The sequence below is a fragment of the Paralichthys olivaceus genome, chromosome 11 (assembly GCF_024713975.1).
Source record: "Paralichthys olivaceus isolate ysfri-2021 chromosome 11, ASM2471397v2, whole genome shotgun sequence".
NCBI lineage: Eukaryota > Metazoa > Chordata > Actinopteri > Pleuronectiformes > Paralichthyidae > Paralichthys > Paralichthys olivaceus.
Window position 1 is genome coordinate 21,856,960 of NC_091103.1, and position 21,772 is coordinate 21,878,731.

Sequence of the window (21,772 nt, forward strand, 5' to 3'; positions counted from 1 at the left end):
GTTAGCTTTGGCCCGTCACTGCCTGAAGGCTCTCGCTTGCTTGACCTGGCCTCAGGAGGATTGGATCACACCTTCCATCGAAGTCAGCTGTCAGATGGCGAGCTGCACCTGCTGTCTGAAGCAGGGTGGGCCCGCCGCCGCCACCGCCACCACCCAGCCAACGCTGGAGCACATAATTACTGCCTCCAAGATGATTATGCTGTTTACTCATGCCCATACGCACAACAGATGACTGTTTCTCAGTCGCTGCTCCCCCGCCTCTCTGTGAAGGCATTTCACCGAGTGATGAGGAAACGGCTGCAGCCAACCAACATTCAGACGATCCAAGCAACGCGTCTGATGCCAGGAATGACCCGTAGCTATTAGCTGTTCAAACAGCCTCCTCCCACATAACTTTGATTTAATTCAATGGACCTAGTGAGCACTGGATTAAGGAACAGTGTATTCCACTGCAAAAAAAAAGAAGAAACATGACCTTATGGCTGTGAGGCTGCATTGGGATTTAGGCTGTTTGTGCAGTGGATGAAACTCATAGTCTCAAACAGAGGGAAAGACTTGGTCAGTGAAGGTTTAGAGAAACCTTAGTACATGTTCATATTAATAAAACAGCTAAGGAAAAAAGTCTACCTTCTTGACAAAGTAACACTAAATGTAAATAGGACTCACTATTGTAGCTGATTGGTTCAAATGATCATCTTTACTATAAATCTTTACTTTTCAATTGAAACCACAGACATCAGGTTGAAGATTAAAAGACTATATCTGAAATGGGTGATATTTAAAAATTATTATCATCACCTGAACCATCCTGCATCTCTGCATAAAAGTACAAACTACAGTAATCTATTATTATTTTATCACCCATTGTTTCATTTAATTAAATTATATATAAGTATTACTGTTATTGTTGTAGCAGAATGGGTCACATTTTAGATTCTAGTATGAAATTCTCCTCGATTCAGGTGATCATGACACAAATCCTTTATCCTAATGTCACGACTGACATTAAACCTCTGTATGTGAAAATATAATTTGATTTGTTTACATGGGTGACACTTTAAACTTTATAATCACCTGCCTGCCTGAGACAGGTAACGGCTAGAAACTACAATAAGTAATAACAAGTGAAACAATAAAGGTTTGCAACAACCCAGGTGAGTTTAAATAGAAGGTAACCAGGTGAGTTTCATCTGAAGTTAAGTTAACCAGGTGAGTTTAATCTGAAGTTAAGTTAACCAAGTGAGTTTAATCTGAAGTTAACCAGGTGAGTTTAATCTGAAGTTAAGTTAACCAAGTGAGTTTAATCTGAAGTTAACCAGGTGAGTTTAATCTGAAATTAAGTTAACCAAGTGAGTTTAATCTGAAAATAAATTAACCAGGTGAATTTAATCTGAAGATAAATTAACCAGGTGAGTTTAATCTGAAGATAAATTAACCAGGTGAATTTAATCTGAAGATAAATTAACCAGGTGAATTTAATCTGAAGATAAATTAACCAGGTGAGTTTACACAGAGGTTAACCAGGTGAGTTTAATCTGAAGATAAATTAACCAAGTGAGTTTAATCTGAAGTTAACCAGGTGAGTTTAATTCAAAGTTAAGTTAACCAGGTGGGTTTATTCTGAAGTTAAATTAACCAAGTGAGTTTAATCTGAAGATAAATTAACCAAGTGAGTTTACACAGAGGTTAAGTTAACCAGGTGAATTGAATCTGAAATTAAATTAACCAAGTGAGTTTAATCTGAAGTTAACCAGGTGAGTTTAATTTGAAGTTAACCAGGTGAGTTTAATCTGAAGTTAAGTTAACCAGGTGAGTTTATTCTGAAGTTAACCAGGTGAGTTTATTCTGAAGTAAACCAGGTGAGTCAGCGCAGAGGAAGTTTCTCTCTGGTCGGACTGTAAAAGTTGTTCACGAGTGAACACGGTGCCTCCCCCTCTGTCTCCCCCTCTACCTCCCTCCCTCTCTGCAGGAGCTGCGGGGCTGGGACTCGGGACATTCCTGGTTTGACGAGCAGCTCCGCCGCCGCCACGATTCGCTGAGCAACTCGACACTGGTTCAAAGATGCGAGTGTGGAGAGACGGAGGAGCCGTGGAGGAGCCGCAGTAACGGGACGGACACAGGAAGAGACTGTGAGGAGGAACACACCGGGACCTAACGCTTCTATCCAAACTTTTTCACCTCCGCTCGACCAGGGGGAGTCGTCGCACCTTCGTTCCCCAGAAGCCTGCGCTGCTTCGCGGCTGTGAAAACTCCCCTCGCCGCCTCTACCTCCGACTGTTTTCATGTTCCCACCGTCGTCTCTCACTCTCGGCCCGTGTCTAATGGAGGGCCCCGTGCGGATTTGCCACCAGAAGAATGCGTCTTGCTCCTGATTCCGCCGACGGCTCGCAGCTTTTGCAACCCAGCGAGAGAGGTAAGGACCGGGAGCGGGCAGACCGGGGAGTCCCGGGCCGGCCTGGGTGCCTAGTTGACCGGGTGGAGGAGCTACAGGGGTGGGCGGCGGTGTATGTGCGCACCGGGGGACAAACTGAGCTCCGGTGGGAAGCACAGAGTAAAAGGTGGAGGTTCAAGTTGTTTCCCAAATATCACCATGATTTCTTAACTTGGTGAAAGGGGAGAGAAGAGTGTACATGCGCCTGTCTGGAAAACTGGGGGCGCCCGTGTACGGATATTAATATGCATCTACTCTAGATCGACTCTAAAATACTACTTATACCCTACAGCCTACACATATTCTTTAAAAAACCAATTTCCCTCCTTTGCAATGAGAAGATATCTCCATAGTTTTGATTTCCATGCCCTGCAGGCTTCATCTTTCCTTATAGATTACAATCTGCAGACAGAAAAAAAGAGAAAACCCTCATGCATTTCTTTTGTATTTGCACAACAGAAGCCTCCAACACGTCCTGATTATTCAGCGGTGACCTGTTCGTCTCTCTCAGCTCAGATCTGATGAGAGAAACAGAAGAAAAGGTCTGAATGTTTGTTTGGTAAACAGCTCTGGAGGCTCAGGACACCTCACTGGAACATCCCCGGTTGGAAGCAGATGGGCTGCACTCCTGCTCTGAACGGTTGAGTGTTTTTAGAAATCTCAAATATGTCCCTTGTTTGGTGTCAGAGTCATAAAAGGTGGAAATAGACTGAAATACATGAAGCGTGTCTTTGTTCTAAAGCTGTATTTTTCTATTATGGATCCGGCTCAGGAGCAAACTGACACATATACCACTGTGCAGGAACATTGTGGCTTAGACCAATATTTGAACATTTCTTCCTCGCTCTCCACAGACAGAGAGCCTTTATTGTTTCAGATGAATCGCCTGAGGGGATGTCATAAATGTTGGTTTGGTAAATCCCTGTTAATATTTGGCAAGTGCACAAATCACTGGGCACAGCTGAACAAAATGGACTGTACCTGCCTGCTGGAATGACATTGTCATTGTTTACTCCCTGAGAACATGTTTATTTAACTTATTTAGGATTTGGGATAAATTATTAGCACAATAAACAACGGAGACAAATTATTCATCTTTAAAAACGATCGACAGCTTCTCCTTTAATTCAATTTAATGTTTCTGTGTATTTCGATTTGAAAATATCTCTGATTTTGAAGTTGTGTGCAAGAGTTTATTCCACACTTTGTTAGGTTGTGATCTGCTCAGCTACACCATATAAATGGATTTATTTTTTATACAAAATATAAGATTTATGACAATTCTTGTATTTAAATACATGAAGGCTATATGGAGAATATTTGGTAATAGGTAGATAAATTGGTAAAAACCAACATGCACAATGTAGATATAAATATTAGGTGCAACAAGTGTTGAGGACTGTAAATACTGTCTTTAGTGCATTTACAAGAAAACGGTGACAGAGTTAAAGCGATTGTAATGACAAGTTGAAGTCACTTTTTTTTCACCTCCTCCCTCAAGTAATTTCCTGCGTCTGCTGCTCTCCCCTATCATCAGAGCCTCACAGGGACTTTTGTTACATGGGGGCAACCCTTAGAAAAGTTGAACACTTAAAAGTTGTCGAGAACAAAGTCCAGAATCCCTCTCGAATGCATGACATCCAGTCAGTGGGACACACATGGCTGCTCGCACATAAAACACTTTCAAGTTCAAACAGTTGCTTGTGCATTGTTGCGTCCGTGGGGGACAAGAAGACACTTCCGATGGCTTTCAAATCCTCTCAGTGCTCCGCAGATATTGGGTGAGCTTTTGACAGGGGGCAGAGAGAGATTTGCTCTTTGTGTTCAGATGTGGAAGCTGGCGACGGCGTTCACTTTAAAACCAGAGAGCCTGCCTCGGGTTCTGATACTGAATCTATGAATGTTTTCTTTAAAAAGGTGTTGTGGTGTTATTCTTTTGTGGCCACCTTCCCCCAGCCTGCCTCGTTTTAACTTAATAGACTCCATGATTTCCTTTAATACCTCGTTCCCTCACTCTGACCACAATGTGTCCTGTGGCTGCAGTATTTTAGGGTCAGCGTGTGGACAAACTTCATCTCTGGGTTTCTCCCTGTAACTTGGTTGTTTGACACTGGTGCAGTTATAGCAATGGAATATAGAAAATAGTTCTTACATTTATATATTTTGAGTGATGTTTACATATGTTTTAGATTGCAGATTTATGCTTTTGCTGTCAGTTGCCCTTTGTTGCACGCTGGAACTATTTCAGAATGGCATCATGCTCAAAGAGAAAGAAAACATTTCTCTTGTGAATGAGAAAATAAACCCAGAAGTGCAAGCTGCATGACCAATAGCTGCTGTATTTTAAGAGCTGTGGAGTATTTTTTATTACCATGTTGTTAATATGTGGGATTTTCCCCACAGTAATTATGTATTGAGAACATGATTGAATCAGAGAAACAGCACCTCAGAATTATTTTTTTAAAGTTTCGTCAGTGTGTTTTATTGACTCGCAGGGAAATTATTAAACCATTAGTTCCACAGCTCTTATCAGACGGACTCGAACACAGCCCAACTATGCCATTAGGCGAGTTTGAATAATGTTTGAGCCATTAGGATTCTGGCTAATGATAAACACATGTTGCTGTAGGAGAAGAACTATGTTAAGTGGGGCAATTTGAATGTAAGCATGTGTAATGATACCAGCCTCTGCTCTCTTAATGGCTCTCTTGATTTTTGAGCAGCATTTTAATCACGCAACCACAGTGACAAGCGTTTGTTGAACGAAGGCAAAACCAGGAAGCGAGCTTGTACACAATTAGTCGATTAGCGGATCGTCAATTAACTGACGACAAAGCAGAGGAAAGATTCATAGTTTGACATTTTTCAAGCGTAAATGTCAAACTGCTCTCAGCCTCTTAGACGAGTGTTTTCAAGTTTTCTTTGTTTCATATTGTTGTGCTTCAAATATGTTTGATTTTTGGACAATTTGTTCAGAGAAATTAAGGTTTAAGATAATGTTTGCTGATATTTTATAGACTAAACAATTAATTGGTTTATATAAAAAGCTCGTTACAGCTTCACATGGCAGAGATAAGTGGATGAATGCCTATCTGAGGTGAGTGTGGTGGGAGAGGGTGTGTCCACATGGGTGACTAAAGTATATTTTGGGCACCTCCCACATTCTCCTGCTCTCCAGGCCGTACAGATTTGAGGCCAGCGAGCAAACCTCAGCTCTGGCCTTAAGCGAATGCAAGTGAATTCAAACCCTAAATCACAGTGTGGCTTGGTTGTTTATTTGGTTTTGCGCTGTGATCTGTCATATTTTCACTGCAAAAGATCAACCTTTAGCCGAGAAAAAATGTTCGGAGAGTCATAAACCTCGGGGGGGAAATGTAAATTTCAAGCAGCCACCTTATTTTTCATCATCCTCACAAATATTTTGACCGACGGAATTAAGTCTTGCTCCAAATCTCTGACAGCTAATCCATGTCAGCTTCTTAGTACAATAAAGAATTTAGTGAGGCGTTGTTTGGTTGACGTTTGACCCCTCACTTCTCCCAAACTAAAACCTGGCTTGTTTTGAACTCTTGACACATTGCCATCCTTTTACTCTCATTTCTCAGAGATTGAGTCATACTGCAGCGTTTCTTTTCCCATTTTCTAATGCTGGCCTTTACTCTGTGAGCTTCACCTCTCATTCGTCAAGGACCGGCGCAGAGCTCAGGCCCCATTAGATGGACAGTGGGGAGTTTTGGGCAGACAGCCAAACAGTCCAATGTTCAAGGAGCCGGGGGGGTGCTGATTGACAACACCCAGCAGCCATGAGCGAGGGGTTGATGGGAAAGATGGGCAAGTCAGAGAACGGGTTTGAGTTCTTGTGACTGCTGGGCTGGTGAGTGCACCCTGCAGCTGCAGCGCAAAAAAAAAAAAAAAAAGACTTTCCACCCTCGCTTTCTCCCCCTAAATTTATTCTGAGGACAAGCTGTGAGTAGAGTCATAAATTGAAGCTGTGAAGGCAAACGCAGTAGCTGAAAGTGTCACCTGTGTTTACGTGGAGCTGTCATTAGCGGCACTTCTTATCTGCTCCGAGCTCACACCGTCATTACTTTAACCACACAACACGTACGTCTCTTGGTGGGACCCCCCCACCCCACCACTTTCTTCCATGTCCCCCAAGTCTGACAGATGATCCAAACAGCCCGCACTGACTCGCTGTACTATGCAAGCATGTTACTCCAGGAGGTTACAGATAGGCTGCATGCTTCGTCCGTCACAGCTCCTCTGAAATGTCAAAGGTGAGCCGACTGTAGCCCGATGTATACGCCACCTTTCAACAGAAGGTCGTGTTAGGTTTCTTAAAAATTCAGAACCTGGAAGGATCTGAAACTGGATAATGACTTTCGAGAGATTTGAGAAATGAAATGAGAAACATCGGGGCGTAATTGTTAAGACAAACAAACAGTTTTTGGGAGCAGCAGAAACAGATGTTCCAGCCAGCCACTGGAAAAGCAGCGGGACGACGCCGTAACAGAGCGAGGAGGTCTGCTTCTTCTCGGAAGATGTTTTGTTTTCTGTTACTGTGACTGAAATGCAGGCTAAGACTAAATATATATGTCTGTGTTTTCAATATGATAAGGGAATGTAAAGCAAAACCGCAAGCATGGCATCCTGGTGGTGATAGATAATGAAAATACCTCAATAGCAGATGGGCATAAGCAGCCCATCTCACACAAAAAGACACACGTTGATAGAAACTATGAATTTTTTTACCGTCGGAAAAAGTTTTGTTCTCTTGGCTCAGATCAAATCTTATACACAGCTGGTTGGTTTGATGAAAAGACCAAAAGGCTAAGACGGACCTGAACTGCTTTGAAGCACAAGTCTTTTTTTGCCACATGGTTTGACGTTTGTTAGTTTCTGTAGATGCCTTTTTATTATATGCTCATTATCATTCAAGGGAGTGCTTTTTGGCTTGTGTAGCTGTAATGTACATGATGCAGGACACCGCATGTATGAGAGAGAACAAAAGCTTCTCCCGGAGGGTTCGACGTGGCATTTTTACACAGCGTTCGCCTTCTCTTTCCAAAAACAACAATTTTCCTCATAATTTTCAATAGAATGCACGACGAGACCCCTTGTCTTTTACAGTTCTTTAAATGATTCCTCAGCCCCGGGGAGGATTTCAGGGAGTGAACTTCTGAACCGGACCCTTGCTGACAGCTCTCATTGCAAAGTATTTCAGAACATGCGAGGGGTTCTTTTTTTTTTTTTTGCATCCTCAGCGTCTTCCTGTTTGCCAGCTCCGTTTCTTTTTCCCTTCCTGCAACTGACCCGACTAAATAAGCCTGACTAAGTCTGTCGCTTCAGCGCAGGCCTCAAGAGTTAAGTCTTTCCTTCTTGAAACTTTTTAAACCACAACTTTCTATTTCAAATGTTGAACCAATAAGTCACATCTGACATGGGGTTTTTTCGTGAACCAGACTGTGTGCGCTGTTGAAAAGCCAGCACAAGGATCAGCAAGACTATATTAAGGCAAAACTAGTGGCTGGCACTCCCCTCTGGCTGACAAACAGGCTACTTGTTTGAAGGGCTGTTTTTCTGTGAGGCAGTGTGGGTACTGCTGCTGCTGCCTGCCTCCAGGCTTGTGGTTATGGGTGCCATTTTGGGCCTTCCCTCCACCAAGATGTGGCCCCTTGGGGAGTGATGGAACCCCTTATTTGAGGAATTTGAGTCAGATGGATAAAACATATGGTTGGTGCAGCCATCTGCATTGTTTTGGGAATCTTTCGAGATGGAGCCATTACCCAATGTCCTGCAGTGGAGTGTTGTCTCCGCCTGTTGATTTATGCATTTATGGTCTGACTGACTTTTATCAAGTAAATATAAAGTTATTTCTTTGTGGTGCTCGTACACAGTAGCAAACACAAACAACCCCATAAAAAGAATACATCGAGCGAACAAACGCCACGGTTTCTGTATTATTACTGTGTTTTGCTGTTGTCATGCTGTGGTGTTTCTCTTGGCAACATCAGAACACAATATCATTTCACCAAAAGCTCTTCGCACCTCCAGTGCTGCGGCAGCGTTCAGCAGCCTGGACCCCAAACATGTTTTTATGAGTTGACCAAGAGCCAGAAGTGGAAACTCAGATGATGTGTGTGTGTGTTGATACATCACCACCGAGTTTGTTTTGCGATCACTTGATTGCCGCACAACAAGCTTGGAGTGTTACATGGCGAGACGGATAAACATTTAGACAAACTATAAAGCATTTACACGTGCTGTATGGGTCTGAATATTTATCTTTGCGTCCTCACACTTGTGCATACAAGGGAGCCGGTTTGCTTGTTTGGGTTTTTGCAAGAGATTTGTCAAATTGGTGAAGACTAATTATATTTGAAAGTTTTTTTAAATGTGTTTGTTTTTGTTCAGTTGACTCGCTGTGGAGTTCAGACCTTTTCAGTTCCCCCCCTCCTCCCCCTTCCTGTGAATACATGACCATCGCTCCATTATATTTGCAGAGTCAATTCATCATCCTGAGAAATGAAAGTACTCCGTGTGTACTGTCTTTCTCACGCCTCTCAAGTGACAAACAAAGGAAAACACCCTGTAAGAAACCAAATTCAGTTTTATTTTTGGCTGGTTTTAAGAACGACTTTGTAAAACAGAGTTACTTGTTAGTATCTGTTTGGACACCCTGCCCATTTGTTTTTGTTGCATATGTTTGAAATTACATTATTTGATATATGTTTTAGTTTGAAAGTGCTTTTGGTCGGTGGCCAGGGACCCATCAGGAGGAGACTGAACAGAAACTGTTGTCTGCGTCTTTGCTGCTTGTTGCCGTAGAGACACAGGGAGTGATGGAATCCAGGAGAGCTGGGGAGGGATGGGAGACTGCACCGAGGGGAGGAGGGGCGGGGGCAGCTGGATCAGATCACTGCATGCCCATAGTTCACAGCCTACACAAGAGCATTTAAACACACAGAGAGCGTCTTGACTCCCCCGGAGAAGGTGGACATTTGGCAAACTCCATAATTTTTCCTCCCCTGCATCAATGTGTTTTTTCTCTCATCTCTCTAATCACGGCTGATACTGAGGAATGTGAATCTGTGGCCTCCTCTGCCCTGGTGCCACGGCTGCACAATCCCAGCTCCCCTCTCGCCTGGCGTGATGAATTAGACTCTTGGCACATGTTGGAGATCAGTGTTATAACACACCCTGCAGGCAAGAAGGCCTTCTTGTGCATTCCTCCTTTCCATCAGAATTACCTTTTCGTCTGAACAGACGTTCCCCTGTGGGCTGAAAGGCCTGTGAAATCAGCCGGAAGGGCCTAGAGAGCTTTGACAATGGGGAAGGGTTGTTAGTTACATGCGCTTTGCAAAAGGTCTCGAGGTGGACTTGTATGGTGGCGATACCCGTGGATCTGTTTCCAGTGTCCGAGGCCACTATTGAGTTTCGCCCCTGTGGTTAATCCCGCTGTTCAGGACCTTGGGAAACAACCATGTCACCCCACCCTCCTGTCCTTCCTCCTCACAAATTCCCAGGAAAAACAAGACATTGCAGGACAATCTCCAATTAAGATGGGTCTTACATACTGTACCATTCAGTCCCCACTCTCTCCCCCAGCGTCTCAGTCTTTCTGTGTCCCCCCCCCCCCCCCATTTCTCTCCCCTCTCAGCCCACTGTTTGTGTCCTCGGCCAACAGGCCTCGGGATAGAATTAGCGCTGTCTCCCAGGTCCCGGCCCTGGCACTTTGGGAGGGTTGGGCTTTGGTGAACAGAGGCGTTGGGGGAGGAAGGGAGGGGAAGGGTATGTGTGTCCTTGGTAAACAGGGCTTTGTGGGATGTGACTGTCTGATCCCCGGGGGCCTCTCCTTTCATTCCTCCTCGCATCTGATCCCACACCACGCTGGTGTCGTCAGGGCTGCGGCGTCGCCGAGTTCTGGGACCCGCTTGGCCCCGCCGTCACCCCGTGCCTCCTGGACTGCTAAGGCTCCGTCCGCCTGCAGACACACAGACAGCAGTGTCTGAAAAGCAGACTGTCCTTGAAGATGTATCTGATTTGTCTCCTGCAGTCCCACTTAGTTTGAATGATTTATTGAAGAGTCTTGACTCAACTTTCTGCAGAATATCAGGTTCAGACGAGGGCAGTCCTTTTTTGTTTTATGGGTCGGCTAAACCCTTCAAATGTTATCTCTGGTTGATTCCAAATCATTTCTTTTTCTTTTTTCACCCTCTTTATCTCCCTTTCTTTAGCTCTCCTTCCTTTTCTAAGTCTGTCCCACTTTTTAATAATGTCTCGGTCTTTAATCAGAAAGAGTTAGGCCATACCACTCATTAGTTTCCTCCATGGCCCCATGCTGCCTCACCCAGAACCAATAGAAGAAACTAATAATGGCCTACATAGAGTCTCTTCTCTCTGGAGGCTCTTCCCAAATTTCCCGGCCGAGCTCAATGTAGTTGGGCTGAATCATCAGTTGGATTTGGCAGCTGTGGATGCGAATGCATCTATTATCTATGCGTCTCTATCTCCGGGCCAAATAAAGAGGGAGGAGAAGAGTCTGGGCTTTGCAAATTTTCACCTCACAGAGAAGGTTTCACCTCTTTGCAGTCCCATCTCCTTTTACTCCCCTCCCAGAGAGCTTTTCTCTTCAGTTTCTCTCGTATGCCCCCCCCGCCCAATGCCTCTCATCTTCTTCTTTTGAATTTATCTCCCATCTCTTCTGTGTGAGTGTGTTTCTCACTCTCTTTCTGTCTCTCTCTCTCTCTCTGTCTCTCTCTCTGTGGAGCTGAGGAATGTGTGTGCTGCAGATCCTCTGTCAGTAAGATGTGGGGCGAGTGCAGACAGGTTTGGGGTATAGCATGTGAATCGGCTTCAGCACACATGTCAGATTAGACCATCATACCAGAAAAGACTTGCTCTTTCTCTTACACCCCACTGCTTCCTCGCCCTTAAAGTCTTTATCTCCAACTCTGGCTTAATGGCCACTTGTTACAATTCTCCCTCCCTCTTTTTTTTGAAGATAAACCTTTCTGATTTATTGGATTTGTACCACTCTGGTATATTGATTGTCGTGGCAGCCAGGATCGGCCCCCTGTTATCCAATCAGTGTTGGAGCTGCTCCGTGTTGTTCGTCGTTGGCTCTCCTTCAGCTGTGCAGTCGTGTGAAGCAGAGAGGAGGCCTGCAGGCCCCTGCCTCAGTCAGCAGCACCAGTTGTGACCTGTTCTTCCTCTGCCCTCCAGGTCTTTGATGCTCCGCCGTGTTGCTTTTGTCCCTGTTTACCCAATATGACAGGGATATGGGCCAGCCCCACATGGGGCCAAATGGGGCTTTAAGTAGTTCCTGCAGAGAGGAGGCCTAAAAAGAAGTGCAGGTGCTAACCCCCACCACCACCATCCCCATCGCCCACCTACCCCCCAAACTCAAAACCCTTTCCCTTCCCTGAAGGCAGCCTGTCAGTGTGTTTATTTTTTCCTGTGTCATCACCAGGGATCCCTCTCATCCCACAAGGGGATAGATGGTACTGTGAGTTTTGTGTTATTACCAAGATGGATGGATAAAGCTTCTGCGTCTTAACACTACAGTGTGTCTCTACAGTGGGTTCATCTGGAAGGGAGAATGACAGATAAAATTAGAGTTTCAAAGCCAGAGAGAAGATTCAGGCTGTCTGAGGAGACTGTTGTTTTGTTCTGTTGCTTTCACACACTTAAGCCAGGTGTCAGTCAAACATTTCCCAAACATACATGGGTCAACCCCCACACCCGAAAAAAAATAGGAACTTTTCCACTTGAACTCACTGACACTAACCTCCTTTATTTTCATAAACTGTCACATGTGTCTGTATATCAGCTTTCAACAGCGTCTGTTTAGTACGCAGGATGTCTCTTCAATTTATAGCCGGTCGACCCCGCGTTGAGAATGGTCATGCATTCACAATATATAAGTGCAAAAACAGATAGTAACACAAGATCAGAGTTGGGACAGGAGCAGGAAATTTGGAAGGCAGGATTCTTTTTTTACGTTTATATAGGCTGGCTGAAGATCAACGCCGGACCAGAGAAGTTGGCTCTCAGGCTGATCAGACTTCATTTGACAAGGACTTCCCCCTTGTCAAAGGGCCACTCCAGCCCTTGTCTGGGCAACTGCTCAGGAGGAAGCAGGACTTGCCTTTCCACGCAGCCGGTGCTGCCAGCATTGGGACGACTCTCTGTGATGAGGGATACAAGATATCCTCTCAGTGTCTGTCTCCACTGAGGCGGCTTCATGGTGGCGGATATCAGAGGGAAAGCCAAACAGATAAGGAGCAGGAATGATGCCCCTGTGTTTCCTCGTTGTGCCAGATCAATGGGCCAGATAGGCAGCTGTGTGTGTGTTTACACGAGGGCACTCAGTCGGAGCTGTATCGCCCAACTGCTACGCCCACTGGGAGGAAGTGAATGGTCAAAATAAGACGGAGAGAGAAAAACTTAGATACAGAGAGGCAGAGTTACAAAATCGGTCTTGGTCCTCATCGTACCATTTACCAATGTGCCTGCACTTGGCTGTGCATTTTTATAGCACTGTTGCTAATTATTGTAATTATATATCATTATTCCGGCACAGAGAGAAAGATAGTTTCCATTGATGACATGGGGGCAGCGTGCAGGGCCTGTTGCAACTTGTGGCATGCAGAAACGCTAGCCTGAGAGATGTGGGTTTGATCTGCCTGAATGAGAATGCACACACTTAAACTGGAGCCTGAAACACATGAGGACACATTACAAACATAATGTTGTATGTTCAGCCCTACAGTCAAAGGTACAGGCTGTTATTGTAGCAGTTCGAACTCAAAATTGAAGATTGAGTTTGATTGTTGTTGACAGCTTGGTAGCTTTAAAGCACTTTTGTGTGTGTGTGTGTGTGTGTGTGTGTGTGTGTGTGGAGGTGACCTCTGGGGGCTGGTCCAGGGCCACCAGACACCCGCTGGTTCACCCTCTCTCTCTCTCTCTCTCTCTCTCTCTCTCTCTCTCTGCTCCTCCCTGACCTTTGACCTCTGGGTGAGAAGGGGGCGTGGGCCAGGAGCTGGGAGAGTTTATTATTTCCTGCCTCTTCTCTCCTCCTCTTCTCATGTTGCCCTCTGAGAGAGAGCGAGGGAGCAAGATGAAGAGAGTGAGAACGAGTGTGTGAATAAAGCATCTGTGTCTCATTGGCTGGATCACAGAGGAGCGAGTGTCTGCCCTGCATCACTCACAGCCAGCGGTGAATCTTTGGACAATTGATGGATCATTGAGGTCATTTATCAAGCAAAATTTAAAACGTGTTTTCTTCCAGATTGTCCAGATTTCCATCTTTTGTATTTTTCATAATCGCAAATTGGATATCTTCTCTAATATTTTTGAGTTTTCAAAGCCTTTTTAAAGAATCTGGGCAGTTTTTTCACCTACTCAAACCTGCAGAGGAGGCTAAACATCTTGACCTGTTTGATTGTTGCCCAGATTAAACTTGGTTTAGGTGGTAGAAACCTGCACAGCTTCAGTGATCCCACGCAGATATCATCCTTTTAATTTGACCCACCCCTCAGCCTTTTCGCTATCGTCTGCGAGTCGTCGAAGCACCAGTGTGAATATCACAGCTGGACGGCCATTGTCCCTCTGGCCTCAGGCTCAAACCCTGCATCAACCAGTAACCTGGGATCAAAGCTGGCCCGGATTACTCTTAGCAAAAGAAGGGAGGAGGTGCCACAGTTCGGAGGGGGTCGGGTTGAAAAGGATCGAGGAATGCTCCTAATTACGTCCCCTCCACTCCTTTTCTGTCTCTCACACCGGCTCTTCTCTTGTCTGCCCGTGTGTGTCTGGGCCTGCACTTCAGGCTACAGTGAACCTGTGAGGGAGCAACACAGTGTGACAAGAGAGTGATATTAAGAGCGAGGCGACAGTCTCTCCAGAGCCACTCCATTAGCGCGAGATCTTAGCAGCCCAGCGTGAGAGGGGCAGGGGGGCCGAGAGGCCTCCATGGAGACAGTGAAGTGGGTGAGAGGACGGGTCACAGGACAGGGAGGGAGCTGGAGATCAAGGAGTGTGTAAAGAGGATGTGTTGTGAAGATCAGAGAGATTGTCGTATAGAATTCATTTGGAACCGACTGGATTTTTCCCCCTGCTCACATGTTTCAAAGTTTATTTCTGTCTCGTGCACATGCTGTCATGCCTCCAGGCCGAGCTCTAGTTTGATGTGTTTCTCATCTCTTCTGTTCATCGCAGGTTTGCAGAACAGACGGAGACGTACGTGCTGGACAACACGGCTGCTGACAGGGGTCAAAGTACACCATGGACAGTGGCCTAAGGGTCCTCCTGTCCACTGTGCTGTGTCTCAGCCAGTCTCTGCTCATCAGCTGCTCATGTAAGTTGCTGTCTTATCTTTATATATAACTTGTATATGAATGTATATAAACAGGACAAGTGTTCACACTTTTAGAAATAGTGTTTGTAGAATAAAGCCATGGTATCAAATACCAATACACCTGAGTCAATCTCAGCTGTCAATCATGATGTCTCAGCCTATCAAATAACTGATTAAAATCAATAGTATCAGGAAAATTAACATTTGAACAAACATCAGAGTGATAAGAGTCTCTTCAAACGACAGAAAACCTCTTCGGGAATATTATTTTTGACATGTACTGGTTTGTGGGGTGGCCACAAGGGGGCAATCCAGATGTTTTGGCTTCACTTTTGGGGAGTTGTAATGTGATAACGTGCCATTTGATAATCCTGTATTGGGGCAAAAAACAATTAATGTTTGTAATTTAAACTATTTGACCATTTATAACAAAATTATTGATTTATAACTATAACTAAAAAAACCTGTTGTTTTTCTTTGTTCTTGTCTCCACACCAGCTCAGTACCCATCCTTTAGCTATGAGCCTGCCTCCTTGGTTCAGAGTCGAGGCTCCGTAGCTCGTCTGCACTGCTCAGTAAATCCTCCGTCAGCCACAGTATCCTGGCGCTTCAGAGGCCGTCCCCTGGATCAGGACACCCTGCCTGATGTGGAGCTCAATGGAGGCTCCCTCACCATTCCCTTCCTTAAGCCAAGCCACGCTGGCATCTATCAGTGTGTGGCACGCTTCGACCACGGGCCGGCCATCGCCAGTCGCCTCGCGCGTGTTGACATAGCAGGTACGGATACAGAGAATTACCCCTCTGTGCATACTTGTGCTCACTTCAAAGCAGTGTGGTGAAGAAAGCAAGGAAGCTGCCTTGAGAAAGGGAAGGCCATTTTGTAAGTGTTGAACACTCAGAAGGAATGCCTTTCTGCCTGCCTGCTGCTGAGTGGTGGAGGGGAAGGAAGCAGAAGGAGTTTTTACTCGGGCACCCATCCAGATGCCTCTTGACCGGTATCCTTAATGAGCCTTGGGCTTTCCTGTGTGGTGTGTTATGTTCCTGCTGGGATGCCGCTTGCTGTTGGACACAACACTCAGGGGTTGACCCTGATCTACAACTGTATGAAGCTAAATAGAATCACTCAGTGCAACAATACACAAACCCAGTGATCCAACACAAACAGCCCGAGAAGCACTGTCGGCCTTCACTCTGCACTGCGCTGCAGCTCAGCTCAGATTGAATGTTTCACATTCTGCAGAAAACCAAGTTTGACTAAAGAAATCATCTTTTTCTTTGAACATGCAGAAATATCAGAATATGAAGCTGGCAGACGACGGTCGTTATCAGTGCAGGAAGGCAGCACGGTTCTCCTAGAGTGTCCTTTACCGCACAGCGTCCCTGCAGCACGCCCCAGACTGAAAGTTCAAGGAGAGTGGATGGAAGCGTCAACAGGTTTGTATGAAACAAGATAATGTTTTTGGTCGAATCTTTTCATGAATTTGGGGCGTTGGTTATGCTAATTAGCATGCACTGCAGTGCGTGATTTTTCAAATATGCACCGATGGCATTCATCATGTTTACACACATCATTCGCACTGAAGATAAAAGCATATGTTGAATCTGACTCTTCATGTTCATATGAACTCACCACACCATCAAACGTAGGAGACATTTAAGAATATGTTCGTGCATGAGGCCCAGTATCTTGAATCTGTGTGTACAAGTTGTCTGTGTTATTATTGAAAATACTTTATCCTTCTCTTTCCAGGTATTTATTTAGTTCTTCCATCTGGAAACCTTCAGATTATCTCCGCTTCAGTCCAGCACCAGGGGATGTACAAATGTGGTGCATTAAACCCTGTCACCGGGGAAACCGTCTTGCAGCCTCATGGTACCAAGTTATCAGTGAAACGTAAGTCAGATGGTATTTCATTAAGACTCAGAGGCCTTTATTTATCAGCTGTATTTTCTGTTATTGTCTACTAACGTGGGACATTTGTACTTTTAGATGTAGACACCCCCTCCTCCTCAGTGCAGATAGTTTACCCCACTGCCCCTATGACGGTTGTGGTGGAGCAGTCGCAGCCTCTGACACTGGAGTGTGTCGTGTCTGGTCGTCCTGCACGGGCAGCCAAATGGTTCAAGAATGGTAAGGAGGTCACACCGGGTCCTCATCGCCAACAACAGCACAACAACCTGGCATTTGTGATGGTGACGAGGAGCGACGAAGGGAGGTACACCTGCGTTGCTGAGAGCGAGCAGGGGAACGTGGTCAGCGCCAACTACACTGTGAATGTCCTTGGTGAGACAAAGAGAAGAGAGTTTCTATGTGGAGACTTGTTTCAACAAGTGGTTACAGAGGTTAACGTCTCGTCCTCTCCTCCACAGAGCCTGTGTCTGTCGTCAAGGGTCTGACAGACCAGCTTGTCTCTCCTGGCTCCAATGCTTATTTTACCTGCACGGCGAAGGGAAACCCCTCTCCAAACATCACCTGGCTGTTCAACGCTGATCCCATCATGCCATCACGCCACTTTCAGATCTCTGGATCCTCACTCGTTATTACAGACGTGACACCACAGGATGTAGGCGTTTTCCAGTGTCTGTTGGACAACGGGATCGGGTCGGCACAGTCACACGGAATGCTTACAACACAATCAGGTAAATATCCATGAGTTATCTTATACTGAGTTGTTCTATTGGAGCTATCTCTGTTTTTCTATTTTTTTTTTTTTGCTGAATATGCTTGAATATTGGAGACACAATAGCTGAATGGTTGTGGTCTGAAGATACTGCTGCTGATACTAAAGGAAACAGTTCTATAAAATCCTTGATTTCTTGCTGGTGTTACAAATAGTAAAGGCATCATAGCAGGCAGGTTCTCTGTGGGCCTGCACGTACAGTATCTGCAGGGAGTCCTTGCTGTGTGTGTATGTGTGTGTGTGAGAGTGAGGCTGGTAGGAAAGGTTTGGCCAAGGCCGCCCTCCTCCTGAGCCTTGAACCGAGCGTGAGAGTGAGCTTTGTGCACGCCGTCGGGGATAAGCCCCCGGACGCTGGAATGTAAGGAGTAGCCATGGAGGGTTATGACGAGGACCAGACCACCCAGCTGTCAACATCATACACAACTGCCTTTTATTTATTAACACATCACAACCCTCCCCTCCCTCCACTGCTCTCTCCCCTGAGTGAACCCCCCACCCCACCATGCCTCCACGCCAAGGCCCCATTCCTCAGCTTGCCCCGGTATCTGCGTGATTATTACAGACGCATGTGGTACGTTAGGGAGGACGAGTCGAAAAGAAGGAGGTTTGCTGGGAAACAGTTGCTGCAGGAAGAAGAATAAGCTTTAATATCTGTGGCTGCAGATCAGATTCAAAAACAGAGACGTGTCCAGCTGAGGTAAACACTCCGAGGTCGGCTTGTAGGCACCAGGCACCGCAGCTTATGGAATGCACTTTTCATTCAGAGTGATCGGTGTCACCGGTGTGTGTAGTCGATGTAATTGTAATTCATCACATGCAGCAAACTGAAATATGTTTGGTTTAATGTTTGGTGTTTCCATCGCCATGACAACTCCCTGCTCTCATCCTCTGAGTGCAATGTACCACAGGGGAGATGTGGTGTCCTTCATTTCCATCACTCCTCCCAAAAGAAAATGCTTGCAGAACTAAAAAAGACAAGATGATTGACAGAAAATTAATCATCAGTTTTGGATAATCGATCAATAAGTGTGTTTATAAAGCATACATTTCCAATACCCACTGTTTTTTACCTGCTGAAATGGAAGAATCTGAGCTTCTTTCTGTATTCGTATATTTGTTTCTTTTTAGACTTGTTGGACAAAACAGTTTTAAAGTCCAACCTTGGATTCTCCTTTTTTCACTATTATCTGATTGTTACCTTCAGCGAGGAGGTTTTCACCCCTGTCTGATGGTTTATTTGTTTGTTCCTCAGCAGGATTACGGAAAAAATACTGAACCGATTTTCACAAAATTGGAGAATTTTGACAACTTTGGCAAGTCCAGGAATTTTGCTTAAAATTTTCGTTTTCTCAGGTAATAATTCATGGATCTGGCGGTGGTGTGTGCTCCGAACCTCTGATCCAGATTGGCACCCAACTTTTCTGGGTTCCTCCTTGGTTCATACTGCACCCCTCCACAAAATGTAAAATGAAATTGATGTAGTTTAAACAGACAGGGGTGAAAACATAACCTCCTTGGAAGAGGGAATTAAAAAAGATCCATCAACTTGTCCTCTAATAAGTTGAGCTCTGTCCGGTCTGAGGCTCTTATCACCTGCTGGTAATCCTCCATGATTTACTATCACATTTACTCCCAGGTGTGCTCTCCTCTAATGGACTGACCTTTTTTTTCTGGGAAGGATGAGCGATACTCCTGCTCTCCACCGTGGCCTTAAATGCCTCCTCCTGTATCAGTGTGTCAGAGGAGGAGCTCCATCTGTGGTTGAGCTATGAGTCAGAGCTAAGGAGAGGCGTGAGCGTTATGAGCAGGAGAGTGTGCAGGACTGAGCGTAGTGCCGGGGTCTGATTCTCCCCGGTATTTTAATGGTTGGCGTGTGGAATGTGTGGCAGCTGGCCACAGTCCCGGGATCAAGTCTAGTGTTACCAGCTCCGGGCCTGTTTGTTTTACAGAGTGAACCGATGCCGCACACACCTAAAACTCCCCAATACCGGACCCAGGCCCCTGCAGCGTGCCCCCTGTGGCAAACCTCGCTGCTTTAACCTACTTACTCACTTGTTTAGCTTTTAATATTGAATTATGTCGCTCTTTGACCTCGGCCGTGCGGCTCCGAGCCGAGAGGTCCCTGCTCTTGTGGGCAGCGCTCGGTGTCCTCCAAGCTTCTGTGAAAAATTCCATCCGGGCTCTGCCAAACCGGTGTCAGCTGTAATAAGGCTCCCAGTGCTCATGATTTGCCCAGGTGGACTTCTCTGGCTCAGGCGAAGCTTTAATGAAAAAAACAAACAAAGCGTGATTATGTAGAGCTGCAGAGATTCCAGTTATTTTATGTAGATTAAAAGGTTTGTTCCAAATGGAAAACTTTCCAGCGCTACTTGTCCTCTGTGGACATGCAGGGCCACCTCTGTTCGTCACTGGCAAGCTTTTATTACTCTGTGCTTTATTTCTGTGATGGATGTTTAAAACTCAGCATAGCCAAGAAATGAAATATTCACAATAAAAGCATTCATGAGTATAGGTATACCCAATAATGTGATATCAAAATAAATAACAAAGTAAATAACAATAAAAAAGTTATGAAGGGGGATAGAAAGATCAACTACATAGAAGGCATGTGTGTAAGTGCCATTGCAGAAGGGATAAATCAGCAGGTAAAACATAACAACACCCTGATGATGATAAATAGAGCCTGGATATTAAAGGCCGATACCAATTTAGGTTTTCCAGTTCCCAGTTTTACTAAATCTACCGTGCATCAGACTGAACCATGATCTTGTATCATTGAGACCTCAATAACGTTTAGCTTGTTCTCATTGATAGATCCACAGCCGGGCTCCACCGCCACCTTGCAGCCGGAGGTTTCACCCTCTCTCCATCCTATGCAAAGCGACGAGGGCCGCGACGAAGACACGTTCAACCTGCCGGCTGACCGGAGCAGCAACCGCCCCACTCCTGAGGCGCCGATCATCATCAGCCCGCCGCAGACTCACAAGCCTGACATCTACGATCTGGAGTGGAGGGCGGGGCGTGATGGAGGCAGTCCAATTGTTGCCTATTTTGTCAAATACCGCAAAGTGAGTACTACATTTCACTTCTTAAAGTCAGATTTCAGTTTTACCACAAAGCCACGACCTTTCACTGAAGTGTTATAGACTAAACCATCTGAGAATGGGCGAATGCAATTTCTTCATTAAGTAGAGAAGGTATAGAGCCAGGGCCTAGACTGACTGAAAGTTGATAATTTCCTCTTTAATGTCCTACATTTGACTCAGTCACAATCTCACTCTGACCATAAAACAGCAGTGAAACTAGTTAAGACTTTGTTGGCAGCAGGACTCGGTTTTGCTGGAGCTGGAAATTGTGACAGAAATCTCGCAGGCGTCGTTTCCGAGGCTGTTCCCTGTTGTTACTCGGAAAGAGACTGAACTGTGGAGAATTGTAGAGCGACAGATGCTTTTTATTTGTCATTTTGACTCATGTGTTTGTATTTGTCTGTGTGTGGCCGTGTGTTTGTGTCTGCGTCAGGTCGATGAAATGGGAACAGTGGTGGGGAGCTGGCACACGGTTCGCGTCCCTGGCAGCGAAAAGACCCTGCGGCTGTCAGAGCTGGAGTCGTCCAGTCTCTACGAGGTGCTGATGGTGGCTCGGAGCTCAGCGGGCGAGGGCCAGCCCGCCATGCTCACCTTCCGCACGGGCAAAGGTCGGTCCAACCCCTGGCTGAAAACTCTCAAACTCTGTGAAAATAACTGTTATTAGCCACGAAACTCTACTTCCTGTGTGCTTCGGTGTTTCTTGTCATATTCATGGGAACTGCTGACCACTGGAAGACAACACTTTCCCCATTTTTCAATAAAACCACTGGAGGATTAAGAAAATGTTCAGCTGCCTAAAACATCAACAGTAAATGTCAGGTTTTGGTGTCACATCCTCTGAGTTACAGAGCATCTGGACATTTCCTGTCTCAGCGTTTTTTTTTGCACTGACGTTCAACAAGTCGGAAAATATGCAAATCGCGCTGTTTTCAAGTTGAGTTTGTCAGAGAATCGACTATGGCTATTTAAGGCTGATATTTGTGTTTCTACCTTCAGAGCAAACCCACAGAATCAGGTTGTTTTGCAATTAATATAAGAAGAAACACAATTTTCTATTAAGCCCACTTTTAGTGAATCGAAGAAAACCAATAAATGAAATAGAAGCAGATGATGAGACAAGTTGAGGAGAAGCAGATCCACCAAATCGAATATTTTACACACATCGTCATAACAGCCAGACCAATACAAATGTATTGTACACAGCCTTATGTTGTAT

General features: G+C 45.3%; 1 protein-coding gene across 1 annotated transcript in view; it reads left to right on the forward strand.

Moving 5' to 3' along the window:
- Positions 1–1,994: 1,994 nt before the first annotated feature.
- cdon (cell adhesion associated, oncogene regulated) overlaps positions 1,995–21,772 on the forward strand; it is a 30,706-nt gene continuing 10,928 nt past the window's right edge. The window contains exons 1-9 of the mRNA XM_069534487.1: positions 1,995–2,413; positions 14,651–14,789; positions 15,288–15,566; positions 16,077–16,223; positions 16,540–16,683; positions 16,780–17,073; positions 17,160–17,429; positions 20,285–20,538; positions 20,990–21,164. Of these exons, the coding sequence (XP_069390588.1) occupies positions 14,717–14,789; positions 15,288–15,566; positions 16,077–16,223; positions 16,540–16,683; positions 16,780–17,073; positions 17,160–17,429; positions 20,285–20,538; positions 20,990–21,164 (1,636 nt within the window). The 5' untranslated portion in view covers positions 1,995–2,413; positions 14,651–14,716. The remainder of the gene's footprint in view (positions 2,414–14,650; positions 14,790–15,287; positions 15,567–16,076; positions 16,224–16,539; positions 16,684–16,779; positions 17,074–17,159; positions 17,430–20,284; positions 20,539–20,989; positions 21,165–21,772) is intronic.